Here is a 19,921-nt window from a genome sequence, read left to right as displayed (position 1 = left end):
CACAAACGAAAGGGAAAGGAATCAGCGAGGTGCTGTGAAATTGGTTTGCCATTTTGTATTAGCATATGTTTATGCATTTACAGTAAGAGCGTGCGCGATTCAAGGTTTGTGAGGAAAAAAAAACTGTCTGGCAGAGAAAGAGAAAGAGGGGCGGGGTTGTGGGAATTAAGACACTTTGATGTGTTTAATCCAGTTGGATTTAGAGTCAGAGCTGGCGAAGAAGAGTTTGATCACATTTATTGTGAAGCCATCAGGTGTCATTTTTGATTCACAGCACAGTCAAAAAAAAAAAAAAACACTCATCCATGGCTGATTCCCGCTTTTCTCTGCTTCAAAACTCTTCTCATCTTTAACATTTCAGACCTTTTCTGTCTCCATGTTTGCTCTTTTTTCTCCAGTTTGGTGGACTTTATACAGCAGTGGTTCTTGCTTGAATAGCGCCTCCCTCTTCGAGTACCGCCCTGGGCAACTGCCCTTAAAGTTGAAGAGAACTTTTTTTTCTATTAAGTGTTTTGTTAGTATTTTTTTACAGAATGTGCAATGAAAATGTATGAGCATGTAATGTAAAATCTGCGTTACTCTCTGGTATATAAAATTATAATCGCCATCCCAATTTCAGGTGTTGAAATTACAAAGGAAGGACGCAATATTTGAAAGGAAACGATATTTCAAGTGTCAGGAGATCAAGTCATTACCGATGTAAATCATATTTCATTTTAGTGCAGCATAAATTTTAGTAATTAACTGCTCAGTGACTTAAGCAGGTTCCTACATATTTTAAAGATCTCGCCAGCTCTCCTCAGGGCCTCGAATGACGTTTTCTTGTTCAGATGTTTAAATGCAGCTTTTGGTTATTCTGCACATCTGACGCAGCTCCCAGTCCTTTTGTTTCTTTTGTTTTATTATTATTTCTCTGCTCTGGTTTTCAGCACAAAATTAACAAAATGTACATTTTTGAAGCCTCCGTTTGGTGAAGAGCTGTCACGTTTTTCAACTTGTATGACTTTGAGGTTGACTCATCAGGGTTTGGACCACAATCAAGAACTAAGACTAAAATTGGACAAAGCCCCTATGCTCTTGAACTCTTCGTCCTTTCATTAATGTTCTGACTTCATCAGGTTGATGTTTGGTTGTGTGGAGGCAGGAGAAGTAGCCTCTGGTTTCCTGACATGACTGCGAAACTTTAGCTCTTGACTTTCAGCCGCATATTCTGCTTATCCCTGGGGCCGGCTCAGACCGTGCAGGGCGTCAGGGGCTCACATACATGCTAGTTATGTAACTTTAATGATCTCTGCTCCTGTGTCATTAACACAAAAGGAGAAAGGGACAGCGGGGTGTCTGATTGCGCCCATAGGGGGAGACAAACACTGCATGAAAAAAAAAAAAAAAGATTCATTCACGGGCTTCTTTGAGGAAATTGAGTCTGTGAGACCATTTCAGATGTGTGTGAAGTGAAGAGGTGGGGTAATCGGTCATCTGCCTGCTGTGACCCAAAAAAAAAAGGTAGAAGTCCAGATGAGAGTCACTTGATGGCAGGAGATTTTCTCGTCCAGTCAGTGAAATGCTCCGTGGGGGTCAGACACGCGCTCTGAGCTGTTAAACTCTCACCTCCTCTTCCTGCGTCCCCTCTGGTGGTTGTGTGACCCTGTGACCTTTCCACCTGTAGCAGGTCGGATGAATCTGACCCCTCTCTCGTCCTCAACTCCGCGTCAACAATAACGAAAAGAAAGGAGGGAGAGGGAGAGAGACGCGGCGCAAATAAGCGAACCCGTCGACGTCCTTCAGTGCATCTGTGGCCACAGCTCTAATTATCTGCCCACGCCAGGATGCGCCGCGCCGCGCCGCTTCGCCAAAGCAGAGAAATGTTTCCGCCTGCTTGTCATTACCGCGCTCTCGACTGCTGGATGCAGACGCGCCGCCGCCTCAGCTCGCCCGCCGCGCAAGTTTCTCCGCCGTGCGCCCCCGACACAGTTCAGGTGTGACCTTCTCCCCGCTTCTCCTCTTCTCCCATCTCGCCGCCCCTGCAGGAAGTGTCCGTGCTGTACATTACTATGCGAGCAGAGGGGCCGGAGGTCGGCGCAGCCCGGGACTGATCGCTCTCTGACACCGCGCGCCTCTTCCTCTTCCTCGGACGCGTCTCGGAGGTACAGGAGCCGCCGCTCCGGCTCTCCTCGGTTAAGTGCCATGTCCACGCGAAAGACGTCGTTGACGGACAAGCAAGCTAAAAACGGCACGTCAAAATATGTGTTGGAGAGATGCGCCTCTATTAACGAGTACTACGATGTTGCCTTCAAGGTGCGTATTTCCGTTTTAAGTGTGTCGTTTCTCTGCATGGGTTTTTTTCTGGGTGTTGACGCCGCAATAAAACAGGCTTTAGGAGAATGTGCGCTAGTCCTGGGGACCTTAAACTACCAGCTGATTGGTTTCCCTTTTGTCATCATTGCCTTCGTTAACACTAAGTCAGCCAGCAGATGGTTGGGAAATCTTACTGATTCAAATATTTTCCAAGGGTGTACTTGTTGCTTCTCTCCTGGATATTTGCTTGGAGACTCGAGCAGACAAGTGGGAGATCTCTTTCTGCATCTCTCATCTGACGTGTGATATTTTAATCAAATGTAACTGAAATGATTGCATAATGGCTCATCCTGCTGTTGCAATTATTGTTGATTAGTTGGTTTTTGTTTTGTTTTTTGAGAGATGCATGCTATACCATCATTTTCTCTAATTATTTATTAGAAAGCGGGCAGTTTGTGGGCATGGATCGGTGTTAGATTCTCACTGCACAATCACACAAATATTTTTAAAAATATGTATTGCAAAGAGTTAAAAAAAAACAAACAAACAAACAAAGCTTTCTTCCTAATGCTGCTGAAATAACACAACGTGTTCGTTGTGACATTTACGTGTTGATTGATTTTTATTTGATTTTTCACTCAAAAATTACAGAAGCAAAAATGGTCTGAAAAGGACTTATTTTTGCTGCTGAGGCATTAACAAACAGAACAGCTGCCCTCCACACCGACAGGGGGAGCCCGAGAGTACTAGAATTCTCAATCAAGTCAAGTTTACAAAAGTATTTCTTTCTTAGTCTGACACATGTATGATAATTGCGCAAAAGCAAAATTTGCGATACCTTAAATGTAAAATTTGACATGTAAACGCTGCATGAACTTGTTTTGTAGTAGCTATCTTGCTCCAAGGGGTCCAACATGTTTGTTAGATCTTGTTGTCGAGTAGATCTAACAAACATGTTTGGCCGCCTACAGGAATTTCTGCTTTGGAAAGCAGAATGTCCAAAGCTTTGGAAATTCGCGTTGAGCTAAAACCACCGACGTGTGCAAAACCAGGCAGGCACTGTTAGAAAGAATTAGCCGGGTTTCAAATTGGCATCAGGACATATATGGCTTCTTACCCAGAGATGTCATGGTAACTTTGAGGAAGCTACAGAGATCCGCACTTCACGGCTCACTTCAGTGCAAAAGAGGCATAATCAATGTAGTTCTTGCTAGAAAGTCATAAGAATTCCCCTTTCAGATCGACACAACAAACATGTTAAAGGATGTTGTCATTTTCTCCATCCAAAATGCTGTGTGTGGAGGACGTCACCCTGAACACACCACCCATCCAGTGAAGCTCAGTGGTGGCAGAATCATCCTGTGGAAAGCTTTTTCCTCAGCAGGGACAGGGAAGCCCATTCAATCAGAACCAAAATAAAATTATTCAGATCAGACATTTTTATATCAATATGTCATCCACACTCAGGCAAATCTGTGGCTCAAATACAGAGATATATTTCAGAAGTATTTGCTCCACCTTTTCACTAATTGATTGCTGCATGACTGATGTTATCTTGTGATTGTAAACTATAAAAATGTTCACGTTGTTTACTACAAAGATATTTGAACATGGATGTTAATATTAGTTGAGCTGTGGGTATCATCAGCATTAAAGTTCTTGAAATTTAATTCCTGTTTAAAATGGTTAATTAGTCGAGCTATCTGCACATGTAGCTTGCAGCTGACTGATGAATGGACGCGCAGCTGGTTACTTTTTATCATAAAACATGATGAAAATGGCCTTATTTTCTGTAATGGCCTTATTGGCCAAAAACTATGTATTTTATTCTAAGAACTTTAAGGGATGAAAGAGGATATTTTAGAAAGTTGCTATGTCTTCTTGATTTCTATCTGAAAGTACAGATATTTTTGCTTGGCACCAATCAATTAACCACAGATGAAATCTTGCCAGTTTGCTGAGCTACTAGGCTAACTAATGAAAATATTTTTTTTCTTGTTAAATACACCAACCAAAAAAAAACTCCCACTATTCAGACCTCATCTCAGCACGCTCTTTGATGCCCATTTTTAAAGTTTTTTAAAGATCTGATAAATATTAGGGTCAAACCTGCTGATTCAGACCATTTTTTCTGGGGTTATTGTACTCGAATGCCGCTTTATGTTCTTTATAAGAGCTTTAATCTGACTAAAGGAATAACAATGCCTCAAAGTGCAGGTTCCTGAGCGTTATCGGATTTTATTTATTAAGCTTGCATCAAAGTGCATGCTGTTGGCTGATGGATCTGAGTGATTGATCATTGCATCTCCACCAAAATTAGTGAGTTTTTTGTTTGGATTTATTTAATAGCTAGGGGGGGGGAGGATCCAAATTCTTCACTATTTAATCTTAACCTTTCAGAGCTGTGTAAGAAAAACTTGATTGATTTCAAACTTCGGTCTATAGATCGGTGCATCTCTACTTAAGGCACTGATATAATTTGATCGCAGTAACTGACCCATGCCTGCTCCCAGACGTTATAAACCAACTTGTGCAATTTAGGGTTTTTTTTTCCCACACAGTTGCTTCAGATTCTGTTTAGATAATGTGAACCTGGTGTCCTAACATTTATTCCACTGACCAGATGTGACCTGTGACCCTTCTCCTCTGCTGGCGGGGTGTCTCTAGGTGATGCTGCTCGGAGACTCTGCGGTGGGGAAGACGTGCGTCTTGGTGCGCTTTAAAGACGGGGCGTTTCTGGGAGGAAACTTTATAGCCACCGTTGGAATAGACTTCAGGGTGAGAAACGATACATCTGACTTGTGTGAACCATCTCGTTATTTTTGTGTGTGTGTGCTTCCACCTTTAAGTTTAATGAGGTAATTTTTCTTTCTTTAATAAAATCAACAAAAACAAAAAGTGATCCCCTGGCAAGAGTGCCATCGGCCCAATTAGCGCCTGTTTTCATGCGGAATGCTTCGTCACTCTGCGACGATAGCACCAAATGTACAAATCCTCTCGCCAATCAGTCAAGTTCACAGACCACTTGTGCTGCTAGGAGCTTTGGACGGCTTCGTAAATGTCTTGGCAGATGCCTGCCCACGTCTCTGTCTCCTGGAAAGATTGGCCGTGGCTCAGCTTGGCCCCTGGAGGAGTCACCCTGCTGTCGGTTGAGCTCCTACCTCGTCACACGCATCTGTTGCACAAAGAGACACGCCACACATACGAACAAAGGCAGCGGCTGGTGGTGGATTTCAAGCAAATGACTACTGTGCATCATCCTCGTCTGTGCAAGAGTGGGGGGGGACAAATAGGCGCCTGGGCCTCAAGCTTTCCTTCGCCTCCTGTCAAAGAAAAACATGTGCAATGATGGCAAGTCGAGTATAGGGGTGTTCGGTCTGAGAGGAAAGTGTGTTGCATTAGCCAAAGTGACGCTTAGTCTCTCAGCTGACACAAAAGAACATTGTCCGTGTCTGACTTTTTTTTCTGTTTAATGCCTCAAAATGTCACTTTTGCTTGTACAAAAGCAACAAGTTTCCGCTGAAACGCTCCGACGACGAGGAGGGAAAAGATGCTGGCTTACATTCATTAAAAACCATAATTATTCGACACCGTTCATTGAGAAAAAAGTGGCTGAGGGCGTAATTACCTTTCTGTCTCCATGCTCGTTCACAAGCAGGGCTCTGAAGCCGCTTGGTAACAAAGCAATTTGAGATAAACAGTTGAGTCAATATGTTGAGGATGTCCTCTTTGCATGGTTAGGCAGGCAAGGCTGGCAGCTTTTACATGCCGGTCTATTTTAGGCCCGCTTCCTTGTAGCAGTTTCTCAGCATGCAGGCTGCTCTCACGTCATAATTTGGGGGAGGAAGAGGGGGGAAAAAAAAGGAAACCCATGGCAACTAATGCAAGGGTTGAACTGCGTTCCCGCTGCCAAGGCTGAGGCTTCAGCTGGTGGTGGCGCTCACACTTAGGCTCGACGTTGTCATTGAGGAAGTTTGTTGCTGCGGTTCCTTGTTGAGCAAGTGGATGTTTGGTTTTTTTTGGTTTTTTTCTGTGGGCTGTTAGTCATGACCTGTCACTGATAAGGTGCTCCAGGAAGTGCATTTTTCTTGCCTCACTTCCTCCTTGTAAGCAATAATTTTTTCTGTTGTGGTTTTTGCTTTGCTTCTTGGCTGCAGCCGGTTTCATGACTGTAGCAGGAGGTCATGACGACTGAGAGAAAGCGCAGAGCGTTTGCATCTAAACCGTGGTGTGTTTACAGCGCCGCACAAAGAATTCACACCCGTGAGCTATATCACTTTTTTTCACGAGATTTTCTGCGGTAACCCAACACCAGTTAAAATCTGATTGTGATGTTTTGTTTTTTTTTAAATTGTCGCACATAAAAATCACTAAAACCTGTTTTAATCTGAGATAGCTAAACGAAATCCAGTTCAAAGCGATGCAATCAGAAGTAATGTAATTAGTAAAAGGATGCAGCTGTTCGTTGAAGACCTCGGGGGTTTGTTAGAGAACAGCAGAGAACAAACAACATCAGGAAGACCAAGGAGCACAGCAGGCAGGTCAGGGAGAAAGTTAAAGAAGAGCCGGGTTACAAAGCGACATCGCAAGCTTTGAACAAATGTGAAAGGAGTTAGGCAAAAAGACAAATACAGCAATCCACACTTGATTGGAGCGCCACACTTGATAACTCTAGAGGAGATGCAGGAAAGGAAGTTTGGTTTTGTATGACACGTTTTCAGCCACAAGGTGCTTCATGTGATTAGGAGGAAAATAAAACAAGAAAAAGAGTAAGGGAGAACGATGGCAGGTGGAAAGACGGAAACGTTTTTGATGCTCTAGTTATTAATCAGGCGAGTCTAATCTGGTGGGATTTTAATCTTGATTTAAATGAATTGGTGCGTTATCATTTTTGGAGGTTTATTGGACGTTTATAGGAGATTTGTGGCATAGAAACTAAATGCTGCTTTACCGTGTTTGATTCTGGTAAAGGGGAAGCAGAGTAGACTTAACCAGAAAACCAGCGTTGTCTGAAATGCTGACACAGTGACTCCCGGTCTATAATGTACTTTGGTTCTAAGCCGTTCAGTGATTTATGAACTAACAGAAGTATTTTAAAGTCTAAGGACTTTAGAATCCACCTGATGTGCTCTATCTTCCTAGTTTTAGTCAGAACCCGAGCAGCAGCGTTCTGGTTCAGCTGTATCTGTATACACACCCGCAAAGACACTGTTGCAATAATCAATGCTACTAAAGATAAATATGTGGTTTAGTTTCTCTAGATCCTGTTGGGACATTAGTCCTTTAATGTGTCCTTTCACATAAAGACACTTAAAAGGCTGACTTTGTAACTGTCTTTATATGTCTCTGAACGTTCATGTCTGAGTGCATCACTACACCCAGATTTGGGGCCTGTTTGCCTACATCCAAAACTACATGTGACAGAAAGCTACCATCACGGCGGCCATTTGTCATGTCTGCAGTGAAACTGGTGACTGGAAAGATGTTTAAAGTGAAATACAGGAAGATCTTGGAAAAATAACATTTTTAGATGCTTTAAAAGATTTGAGGCTGGGACAGAAGTTCACCATCCAGATCATGTGGCCTAGTCAAAGTCCATACTGTTTTGTACAACTTGTATTAGCAACAGTGAAAACCACAGGCTGGTCCAGTCTATAAAACCTCAACAGAATGCATCGAGGTTTGTGTTTGTGATTAAACAAAACCTGAAAAATCACAAGGGGTGTGAAACATTTCCATGGTTCTATACAATAATACAAGATCCTCAAGCTTAAGAATATCCCCGCTCTCCTCAAAGCACCTGTCCGCAACAGTTTGGCCGTCGTACACTTTTCCAGACTTGCCCTGGGTCAGCAGGAAATCAGAGGGCACCCCTACAGGGCTGCAGGAAATTAACGGGGGAGTCCATTGTTATGCTGCCAGCCGCCTTTCTCACTCTGCTGTAATTAAGTCTAATCCTGGGACCTTGTTATTGTGTGGGTGTTGCAAATTACTTTCTCTGCCAGTATTCAAAGCCACTTTTAGCTGCCTTGTCTCTCCTACCTCACGCTGAATCGCTGTGCTTTTTTAGCCCGCCGTGACTGCCCGTCAGCCGCTTCCGTGCCATTTTTCACACATATGCCGGATTGTCTTTCACTCCCGCTCCCTCCTGTTTCCGCAGAATAAAGTGGTGGATGTTGACAACCTGAAAGTCAAGCTGCAGGTGAGAGCGCTGTTATCCTTTTGCACCTTTCAGTTCCTATCAGATCATCTTACTGATAGATTTGTGACCTAAGCTGAACACTCATCCAGTAGGTGTTTCAGGAGCTAAATAAACAGTTCGGGGTGAAATGTGCTTTAGACTCGTTCGCCCGGCTGCCATTTTTAATCCATTCCACCCAAGGCGCATACTCTCCCCCCCTTTTCATCATGACCCGTTCATTCAACACTGAGTGGGAGGTGACAAAATTAGACTCCCTTCAGTAGCTCCTGAAAATCATCAGTTTCTCTTCCACACGTTTTTCACATGACATAGTATCTGCTCTGCGTGGTAATAAATAGATTCTGACAGTAAATTTAGCAGAACAAAAGGGAAGTGAGACTTAAGAAGCCTGTGTTATCATTTAGACGGACAGGGAAGCAGAATGTAATGAAAATAATCCTTCACATTTTAGCAGAAAGGCATTTTCCTCATTCATTCTTTATCGCAGATTTTCTTTGACTTTTTAATTTCTAATGAGGCTGAATTTCCTTTCCTGTGAGTAATTTGATCATTTGAATGGAATGTTCTCTTCTATTTCCCATTTTGAAGAAATTAAAAAAAAAGGCCTCTGTAGTTTCTCTTTATTCATACCGAAGTGAAACTAGAAGTGATAAATCACTAATGCTTAATGTACAATGTAAAGTTTATTTTGGAAAACTTTAAATACTTTAGATACATTCATTTTACCATTAAATAATGGTATTGGTATTAATAACAGCTGTGGTTTAGGTAAAAAAAAAAAAAGAAAAGATATCTATTAAAATGTTGTTTTTAAAAAATAAAGCTAGAATAAAATGTCTGACATTTTAAGTCTGAGATCATGTTAATTTTATGAAAGCTGCATTTCATCTTGTCTGTCAAATGAAGAGGAAGGGCACCATGTTTCAAAGTTATATTTGAAACAGTGGTATTTCTTAAACTTCTTTTTGAGTAGTTTTATAATTTCTTCCGCTTTATGAAACACTAACACTAATCTTTGTGAAAATCTCTTGGTCGGGTCATTGAGGAAGATTCAAAAAATGCATGAATCACTGCAGTACAGTCACTTTTGTTCATTTGTTCAATTTCCAACCAAAGTTTTAGAGTTTAATCTGCTAAACTATTTATTTTTACTAAATATTTTATCTTGCTGCGGTTTGAACATTTCAAGTTGCGTTTTGTTTTGTTTACTGTCAGGCAGCCTTGGTGGCTATTCTCAAACAGATTAAGGAATAAATTAAATAAATGTTTATTTTATTTGGATTAGTCAGCTAGAATTCCTCTTACTGAAACATTCAGACTGAATTAATATTTCAGGATGAAGTTTACTTTTGATCTACAAACCATAAAACAAATTATCTTTCATTGCGGAATCTCACAAATTAAATTTTTAGAAATCAATTCTTTAGTTTGAAAGTAATTATTAACTTGGCAGAAAATCCCGTTTTCTTTTTCAGACATATTTGACGTATTGCAACATTTGTGCGTGCTTTTACGTTCAAGTTCAGTTTCACCTTAAATGATGTTATTTAGTGGAATATGCTTTTTTCCCATACACTTGAATACATGGGAAATAAGCAAAAAATATTAGATGGTGAAAAGAAAATACATCTACAGGTAAAACTTCAGATATTAGAAATGACAAACTATTAGGGAGTTACATGTTTTATGTTCCAGCAGTCGTCAGATGGTTTAAATCAAAGAATATTCTACTTTTGAAATGGTCTAGTCAAAGTTCAGACTGAAATGTAATTGAGAATCTTTCCAAACACAAAGACTGCTGAGGCTTGTGGTAATGATTTAAAAAAAAAAAAAATCAAGGGGCATAAAAACTTCTGCTAAGCACTACGCCAAAGTTAAGAAACCCTTTATGTGGTATTTTTATTCAGCAGTCTGCAGGTCAGATTATATTTAGTAAAAAACAATATCCTCAGACTATAATCCGTGCTGTCTTTGTACTGTGTTTGTAGTTCATTAATATTCCATGGTGCTGCTTCGTCCGTGGGCTGGTTGGGATTAGCTGGGAGGTCTTTCCGTGTCGGACGCTGTGTAATTGTGCCGCTTGTTCTGCAGATCTGGGACACAGCTGGTCAGGAGAGATTCCGCAGCGTAACGCACGCCTACTACAGAGATGCCCAGGGTAACCTTTGCTGTTTATATTTCACTTCTCCATGCAGAGTGTGTGTGTGCGTGTCGGTGATGGAGCAGCCGAAATTCACGCATGAATGAAGGCCTGCGCTGACGGTAAAATCTGCTGTTCTCATCTTTTGCAGCGTTACTTCTACTTTACGATATCACCAACAAGCCATCTTTTGATAACATCAGGGTAAGACGCCCCTTCCACCTTCTTTCCTTATCATCCTTCCCTCTCTGTTCTTATTTTTTATTTTTTTCCTCCTGCTCCTAAATCTCAAGCTGAACGATTCCATCTCTCCTCACCTGGGCCTGTAACTTCTCCTCTCAGACCTATTTAGAAATGACACGACGCTGTCGTCTGCCTGGCTACATGCTCCCCAGTTTCAGTAATGAAAAGCAATAAAAGCGCTCAAGGATAAGAATGACTCAGTGTCGGCATGATTGATAAGAGCGAGCTCACGACGCAACACAGCTCCGGAGGAGAAGAAGAAGAAAGCGTATTCTTCAAGTGGTCCCTGTTTGTTTTGGTTACATCTCCTTTTCTTTCTGTACTTTCGAAGGCTTGGTTGACTGAAATATTCGACTATGCCCAGAAGGATGTGGTCATCATGTTGCTCGGCAACAAGGTGAGCAAAGCTTCGTTTTCTTTTTTTTTTTTTTTTTTTTTTTTTTTTTGCGTGTGTTTTCTAGACAATGGGAAGGATACTGGTTTCTTTAGCTCAGTTTTAACACACTCTTATCACATTCAGGCAGACATGTGAACGCCTTAAAAGGTGGAAAATATTTCCAGTGTGACATGAATGCATAAAGGCAAACTGTGGTTTGCTTATTCCAACACAAACATGGGGAAACATGGAAAATGTTCTCAATAATACAGCTCTGTGACAAAGCATTTCATAACACACGGGTTTACATCAGACAAAAAATGATCAAAAACTATATTCAAGGATAATTTCATTTGTTAAGGGATTAAAGCGAACCATTAATACTTTGCCCTTTGTGAAAACGTACTTGCTTCCTTTATTATATCATTGGCTGTGATCAGACACATTTCTTTGGTTCATTTTCACTCATCAGACTCATGTCTGATGACTCTCAGAGCGACACACCATGCCCCAATATAAAGACATTTAAGATCAAATGAGTAATAATTTAACAGAAATCAACAAAGGGTCAATAAGCCATTTTCAAGGTTTCGGTTTGTTACATATAAATGGAACCAAATCATCTCCCAGTGGTGAAGCCGCTTTTCCAAAATTACTCCATGACGGATCGACGACTCATCAAGGGAGTGGCTAAAGAATCCACAGCAACGACCCATGGCACTGCAGGCGTCACCTGCCCCAGGTAAGGTCAGAGTTCATGGGTCAGCAACAACAGACTGAGCAAAAATCTGCATTCAAAGGTGAACATCAAATATTTAGTTGCTATAAACTTCCTGATGTTTCCCAAGATTTTCTAGAAAGTATTCAAGGAGAGAGAAAAGTGGATGTTTTTGGACGGTTTGCGTCCCAAAACTCCAGACGTAAAACAAACGCACCTTTTCATATTAACAGAGTCATTTTGATCGTGAAGTACGATGGAGGCATTGTGAGGTTCTGGTTCTGTTGCTGTCAGAACCAGAAAGGACAAGTTTTTCAGCAAAGCTTCTTGGTTTATATCGCAAGACAATCATCCAAAACACATCAACAAGTCCACCGAATTGTTTAAGAGACCTCAACAGAGAATGGATTAAATTCATAAGATGCTTTTCTGTTTATGCTAACAACTCAAAGTGCTTTATTCACTCACGCTTAGACACAGGACACAGATCAGTTGGGAACTTAGGATATGGTAGCGAGGAGGAAACTGGAATCAAACCCATAACCTTTTCATTGCCTCCGAAGAGAAAGGTTTGGAGTGGTCTAGTCAAAGTCTGGATGTGAATCTGATAGAAACGTTGAGGTGGGACCTTAAGCAAAATGCTGATGCTCAAGATGTGGACGATTGAAATCAGTTCTGCCAAGAGATGTGGGCTATGATTCCTCCACTCTCACAAACACTTGGTGGAAGTCAATCCATCGAAGGATGGCACAACCATCGAAACAATTTCTTTATCACAGAGGCCAACGTTAGTTTGGGTTGGCATTTCCCCTTAATAAATACAATCATTGTTTTCAAAACTCCTTTCTTTAATCCAAGCAGGTTATCTTTGTCTGACATCACACATTAAAGTGTGATAAAAAAGCAAAAACATGACTTCATAACGGCCTCTATAACTTGCCCCCTCAGCATTTTCCCCTTTTGCTTTAAACCTCTGCGATAACTTCGGCCCAGAGCGAGGGGGGAAAAAATCGCTTTAAAGATGAAAAATTCTCTTCCCAACCAGCAGTCATTGCTAATTTATCTAAAAAGCTCCCTCTGGTGGTTCAGAGAGGATTCATCAAAGGGTCGTGGGTGTCACATAGCAGCAGCCCAGATTGAAAGCAGCAGGACTGGCGGCGTCGGTCTGTGCGAGCGCTGCTCTTCTGCTGGGGGTGGAGCCGCTGACATCCCATCACTCCTGATGGAGCCGCGGCTCAGGCAGCCCTGCAGCCAGATAAGCGGGCTGACAGGACGGTGCATCACTGTGGCTAATTTTCTGGTGAATCTGTGACCCCCCGACATGTTTCTCTCTCTCTCTCTCACACACAGTCAGACATGGCTGCAGAGAGGGTGGTGAAGACAGAGGAAGGAGAGAAGCTGGCCAAGGTAATGAAGATGTCCTCTAAATTCTTACATTCCCATGGAAAACACTCTGTCGGTGCTCTTCTCATGATTTTTTTTCCCCGTTTTAGGAATATGGAGTCCCGTTCATGGAGACCAGTGCGAAGACGGGGGTCAACGTTGAGCTGGCTTTCCTCGCAATAGCAAAGTAAGTCCTAAATCCCACCAAGAAACGTCTTGGGTTTAAAGTGTCGTTTCTGACGAGGAGCAGATCTGCTCGTTTCTCATTTTGTTCCTTTGTTCTGTGATTGCTGAAAGAGTGATTACGCCCCTCTCTTAATCAGCTTGCTGTGCTGCCATCAAGTGGTGACAAAAAACTTTCCGAAGTTGAGGCATTAAAAATCATGACGGCAAAAACTAAAAGTGAGAGGATTTACTCAGGCGGTGCGGCTCCAAGTCTAAGTCGGAGATTAGAATCACCGTTTGCGGACTCGGCTGCTTTTAAAGTTGGAAACGGTCTCAGATAAGACGCTTAACAATCAAATGTTTCTACTGTTCTTGAGCTTTTCTACTGCAAGCTACACGTCAGATGCATCACACTATATTATATTATATATATATCTGATCTTCTTGATGGCTGATCTACTGCTAAATGTTCTACAAATGTATAATTTTTTTTGTTTTTATTTTTATTTAGTCAATTGGTCGGGGTTTCAGAAAACCCTTATGAGAAATAAAACCTTGAAATCATATGAGATTAGGTAATCAAGCTGCCTGGTTCCCTGTTTAAAGTACTAATAAAAAAATCTCCATTAAAAGCATATCATTGAGGAGACTTTAAATTGTTTTATTATCACCAGATGAAGCATTTCTCACTTCAAAAGCCTCATTAGCTCCGAACGACATCATGACCCGCGGTCACAAAGTTAATCTGCCCACAGATTGCACAAAAATTTTGCACCTTTCACTGCACATAATGGAAAAATGAAAGTTAAATGGATGGAGAATCATTTTTCATGTGGGTCAGACGACCATGTTCCGCATTAGGGGATTTGTATTTTAATCTCGCTCGTGCCCGCGGCTGACCTTCTCTGAGTTGACCTCGCTGTTCCTTGCGGGGATTCTCATTGTTGCATTTCGTGCGCGGACGCCGTCTCGTCCCTGTCTGACTCCAGCATCGTCTAATCCAGCGTAATGGTTCTTAGCTAACTTGCCGTCGGCCGCTGTTTCTCCTATTAACGGGATTGTGTGTGTTTGAGACTCTCACCTGGTGTCAGACGTTTATGGTGTCATTTCTATTCTTTGGGTGTATGTCCTTCAAACTGAAAGGCATGAAATAATTTCTCATTTTTTCTTCGCTTTTCCGTTTCGAAGCCAGTTCGCTCTTGCTGCATAACAACATCATGTTCAGTTTGGAAATGTCATTCAGACCAATAAAAATTTTGATTTATTGCGGGGGGTTTTTATTCATCAAACAATATAGATGGCTAAGAAAGACGGCGCTTTGTTTTGAAATATTTATTTATTTAGAAAAAATTATTTAAATCTTGGCAATAAAATGCAGATCAGCAAAGATAACATGTTGAATATGCAGTGCTTAGATATTGTTCTGGATTCTTTTAACGTTTAATTCACCATTCCAAATATGCGATCAATCAAAGCAATTTCTTAATTGACAAGAGGGCAAATATGTTTTTGCATAAAGTCATGTTGGTTTGGATCAGTTTTCCTCTTTGTAGATTATTTTAAAATGTTAAAATGATTTTAAAATCATTTACTTATTTTAAAAATTATAACATTAATATAATACTAATATTTGCTTTTTTATTATGTACTAATATTTTTTCATAATATTTATTTTGAAAATTTATTAAATTATTTATTTTAAAACTATTTCCTCTTTGTTATCTTAGAACTAAAATTTAGATTTACTCTGGTTGTTGTTGTCTGATAATAAAAGGTTATTTGATCATTTTTTACATCTGAGTGTGACAAAAAAAATCTAAAAGAGAAGAAATCTGTAAGGAGCAGACGCTTCATCACAACACTGTTACTCTGCTGGGTGAATCAGATTTATCTAGAACAAGACAAAACTGCAATCTGTCAAATGTGATTTAAACCAGCGCAGTCCAGTCCTCCTCATCCACGGGACATGTTCAATACTCTGTATGAGAATATTGTTTTTGACTGTATCTAATAAACCTCACAAGGCAAGTATGGACATATTATTTCTATCTTTCATTTTTATAAATGGTTTACTCTTGTAAAATCTACCTACATACAGTCTAAACCAGATATCTGGTACAAAAACACAACCATTTTTTTCTTTATTGTGTGACAATGAGGTTTAGGTCAGTTAGTGTTACGATATTTCTAAATCCCCAATTAATTACTTTTTCTGTAAGTCAGAGGTTTGTGTAAACTTGAGATCACTCCATCTTTAAGCACTTGGAAGCTCAGCTTTGGATGTTTTTAAGGCAACACTCTGAACAGCCTTTTATTTTTGGGCATTACAGGGAAATATAAAAGAAATCGGAACAAAATTTGAACCACCACAGCTCTGGTTCATCCTTTGTCATAATTTTCAGATGCCTAAAGTTGCCTCACTCATCTGCTGAAACAATTATGTGCAAGCATGAACACCAAAGAAAAAAACCCCCGATGAACTCCTTCTGGAAGAAGCTTCAGAGGAGCTTGCAAGCCTGCAGAGCTGTGAAATACGGGGGAATGGCAGTATCATGTTGTGTTGGTGTCTGGCACACTCCCCAACGCTCAAGAATGATGAAGTGACAGCCAATAAATAAAACTCTGCTGGCAAATTACTCGCAGAAGGATAACATGTTAGAGCGGCCATCTTAAAGTCCTGATATCAATATTTTCCCAGGGGAAAAATTTAGGGCTGAAAAGGTATGTATGGAAATACGACGCACGAATCTGTCACCAGTTCACACTGGAGGAATGGGTCAAAATTCCAGCAAAGCACTTTGGAGATATATCCAAATGCAATTCTACCCAATGCAAACGAGTGAACCTTTCTGACTTTGACAAAACTGTTGAAAGATTTGAAGCAATTGTGGTAATCCTAACAGACCAAAAGCAGAAAACCCTGTTTGCTTTTATGCACAAATATATTTTCTGGTCTTTAATTATGCAAACAGTATCAGCAATTTGGTGTTTATTTGTGTCTGAGTCTCAGATGAAGGAGTCGAGAAGTAGCGTCTGGTTTTTAGTTTATGTTCACAACTGAAGGCCATAAAAGTAATCAATGAGTCATCATTTTATTACAGCTGAGAGATGTTTGATTCATCTGCATGTTACTGGAGGATGAGGTGAAAAAAGGTTCTCTCACTATACAGTGAAATTAAAATGTAAAAGAAACCTTGGTAGAGTAGTGAAAAAAATACCACCTAGTACATTTACAGGAGAAATAAACGGATAACTTCTAATGTCTATAATGAAGAAATACCAGCCGATTCTGCAAACCACTGGTCACCATAGATACTGTCTAAGGAGCGCTAACTTCACCTCTCCTTGCAACAGTGATCGGTTGTACAGTCTGCATTTTGAACCGAGTTGTTTGGTGTCGGCGTTTTGTTTGGCATAGGAGACGAGAATCATTCCACACCAAGAGCTTCGTCTCCAGTGGGGCTTCATTAGATTGTGATTCGACAGAGTTTATTGGACATTAAAAACCACCTTTGGGCTCAAATGTAGGCGATGTGTCGTCTCCATGTGATGTCAGTTTGAAGAACAAGATGTGATAAATGATATTCCACCAGAGGCATTTTGATCAAATCTCAATGCCTCTGCTTTTCTTTCTCCCTCCTTCTTTTTTATATTCTTGATTTGTTCGCCCTGTCTGTGCTCCATCCCACACATCCACCCCCTCTGCTTCTAACTTCCTGTCTCTGCCTCTCTCCCTCCCTCTCCTTTTCTCTGTCAGGGAGCTGAAGCACAGAGCAACGCAGCTGCCAAATGAGCCCAAGTTCAAGCTTCACGACTACATCGAATCTCAGAAGCACAAGTCTGGCTGCTGCAGGCTCGGGTAGCAGAAGCTGAACGCCACGCAGAGAGATAAAGGGTAGAGAAAGGAGGGAGGGAGGAAGGGTGGGATTGAAGATGGGGTCAAGGTAAAAAAGAATAAAGATGAAATGTCAGCTCTCTCTTATGAAAAGCCAATCCAAGCAACCATACGCCCCACAATCCCTCCCGAGAGGCGGATGTTCTTCTGCGCAGAGCTTTTTGGCTGAGTGGAAGCGAATCTGGACTTACTGCCATCCCTTTGCTGAAATGTGAATTTAAATAGTTTGTGTAATGTGTAGAAACGTTCGTGGTCTTTGTGGTGACAGTTGTATCAGAGTACAAATCAGGAGTAACGATCTGAAATGCTATACCCGTCAGCAGGGACTCCCTTGACAAGCGGCAGGTTTTCATGGGCCATCAAAGCGACTGTTGATGTGGATATAGCATTTGATTTGGTTTTATTTTCTCTGTGTGAACTGAACCCCATCCTTTTGGCCTTACAGTCTCCATCTTCAGTCGAGAGCTCACAGTCAGGTTGTAGCTAAATGGCCCCATCTGTTTTCATCTGTACTGCTGTTAGGTAGAATAAAGCCAATATTTTGAGGGTAATTACCAACCTCGTGTCCGTCTGCACGTTCATATCAAGACGCTGTAGATGTACCGATCCAGTCAGAACTTCACATACGCTCATCATGGATGTTAATGTCGCGTTTATTTAGGCATTTAACAATATTTTTGAACGTCCTTTTTCTACGTGTGACACTTTTCCAACATTAAACTTCAATCATTTTTCAGAAAAGAACTGGAAGTTTAATGTACGGTGTCGTTCTCCAACTCACTTGGTGTCGAATTGGTCGTTCAACACGAAAGAAGACTTTATTTTGATAGTGTCAAATTTTAGACTTCAGTAAGTTTTCAATACGAAAGCTGTCCTGTAGTTTGGAAGAACTAATTAAGTTATTGGCTTCTAGAAAATGGACAGAAAATCCAGATTTTAGCGGTTAAATATTCGTAAGCGCCATAAATAAGCTTCCTGTATAAATCTGGCTTAACATAAGTCTTCTTTTCTCATCAGAATACGTACAGTTCAGTACTGTTTGGTGTCTCGCGACATAGAGACACAAACATTTTCAATAGGTAGAGCCACTTCCTTAGGTGAAGGTAATTTGAGAACATTCATTAGAGCCAGCTTTATCTGTTTAAAACCCAGTTTTATTGTGAGTGTTGGATCATTGGCTTGTTTGAACACCAAACTGTTACCAAAATTGAACCATCTAGTTGTTGACTTTTAAGGAAAGTTGAGGAGTTTGGGGTTCGTCCTCCGTAATTATTTCCTGCACCACTTAAATAGTTAAAAGTTTTACTTTAGCTCGTCCAAAATCTCTTCTGGTCATCATCATAGGACCGAGTTAATGTTTTGGATCACTTAAATAGCTGAGTCATATATAATTTCCTCCGTTTTGTTCACTGGATAACCTAGTTGCATTCATAGTGTACGGGAACCCCATAGGGCCAATTTCCAAGTAAACTGAGACTGACGTTTTTGTGTTTTGTTGTTCACCTTCTTGGTCCACTCCAGAGTCTAAAGGCCTCGTGAGGAGTGATGCCCTCAAGCCTCCATGTTCCTTGGGTTGTTTATTAACATCCTAATGAATTTGGATCATGTGGTTAAAACTTGGGCACAGCTTGTGATCCAACAGCACAATGATCTCAAACACACAGCAAAACTGGGTTTGGATGCGGGAAAAGGAGGCCGGAATGACCCCTGACCCCAACTCGGTTGTACATTTCACCATCTGGGATTGAAAACTGGGTCAGTGTCAGTAAACCGATCAATTTAAATGAATTGTACTTATTCTTCAGCTATTCCACCTTAAGTTGCATGTTGTTCTGTCAGTCAATTCTGGAGGAACAGCTTCAAAGAAATCCTTAAAAGTGAAAGCTTACTGGGACTTTCATAGATTTCTTAGAGCATACAAACATCTTACTGGTGCTGTAGTTTCACCTCATATGACTAATAAGAATAATAATAATAAAAACCACACTCCTACAGATTCCCAAACTCCCCAATCATTATTGTGTCTCTTCTAATGATGGATGTTGTTGTCGAGGCTGTGCCAAGCTGTATTTGTTGATGCACCACTTCTGTATTACTTTGTACTCTGTTCATTATGAATGTTTGGTTCTCTCCCTCCTCGGAGGTGTCACAGTGATCACAAAGTGCCATTAAAGTGCTTTGTTATCGTACAAAAGATATAAAAAGTATATTTTGTAATGTATGTGATGTTGCCTTATTGAAGTCGGTCTTGTCTGTGCCGCTTTGTGTGTGTGTGTGTGTAGGGGTGTGTTGGTGAAACAGGAGTCCGGGTCCGCCCCTGAATAGCAGGGTGCGTTGAGGTTAATGAGCCACAGTGTGGCAGCAGCTCCCTCTTTAATTCTCCTCTGTGCACAATAAGGAAATATTTACAACCGCAGGACAGATGATAGAAATTTTGAGTCTGAAATTAATAGTAAACAAGCAGAAAATAATTTAAAATGATGTTTTTTTTGATTGTGGTGATT

At 40.9% G+C, this 19,921-nt stretch overlaps 1 protein-coding gene across 1 annotated transcript; it reads left to right on the top strand.

Annotated features, from left to right (window-relative positions):
• Nucleotides 1-1,584: 1,584 nt before the first annotated feature.
• On the top strand, nucleotides 1,585-19,638 carry LOC129363338 (ras-related protein Rab-37-like). Its single transcript, XM_055035385.1, has 9 exons — nucleotides 1,585-2,295; nucleotides 4,963-5,073; nucleotides 8,456-8,497; nucleotides 10,589-10,655; nucleotides 10,789-10,841; nucleotides 11,212-11,277; nucleotides 13,325-13,381; nucleotides 13,468-13,544; nucleotides 17,280-19,638. The coding sequence occupies exons 1-9, from the start codon at nucleotides 2,185-2,187 to the stop codon at nucleotides 17,383-17,385; spliced, it is 690 nt and encodes a 229-aa protein (XP_054891360.1). The 5' UTR covers nucleotides 1,585-2,184; the 3' UTR covers nucleotides 17,386-19,638.
• The last annotated feature ends 283 nt before the right edge of the window (nucleotides 19,639-19,921 follow it).

The sequence above is a fragment of the Poeciliopsis prolifica genome, unplaced genomic scaffold, assembly GCF_027474105.1.
Source record: "Poeciliopsis prolifica strain line A6 unplaced genomic scaffold, Auburn_PproV2 SCAFFOLD010, whole genome shotgun sequence".
NCBI classification, from domain to species: Eukaryota; Metazoa; Chordata; class Actinopteri; order Cyprinodontiformes; family Poeciliidae; genus Poeciliopsis; species Poeciliopsis prolifica.
Note: the sequence above shows the minus strand (reverse complement) of the source record. Positions and strands in the feature narration are given on the sequence as shown.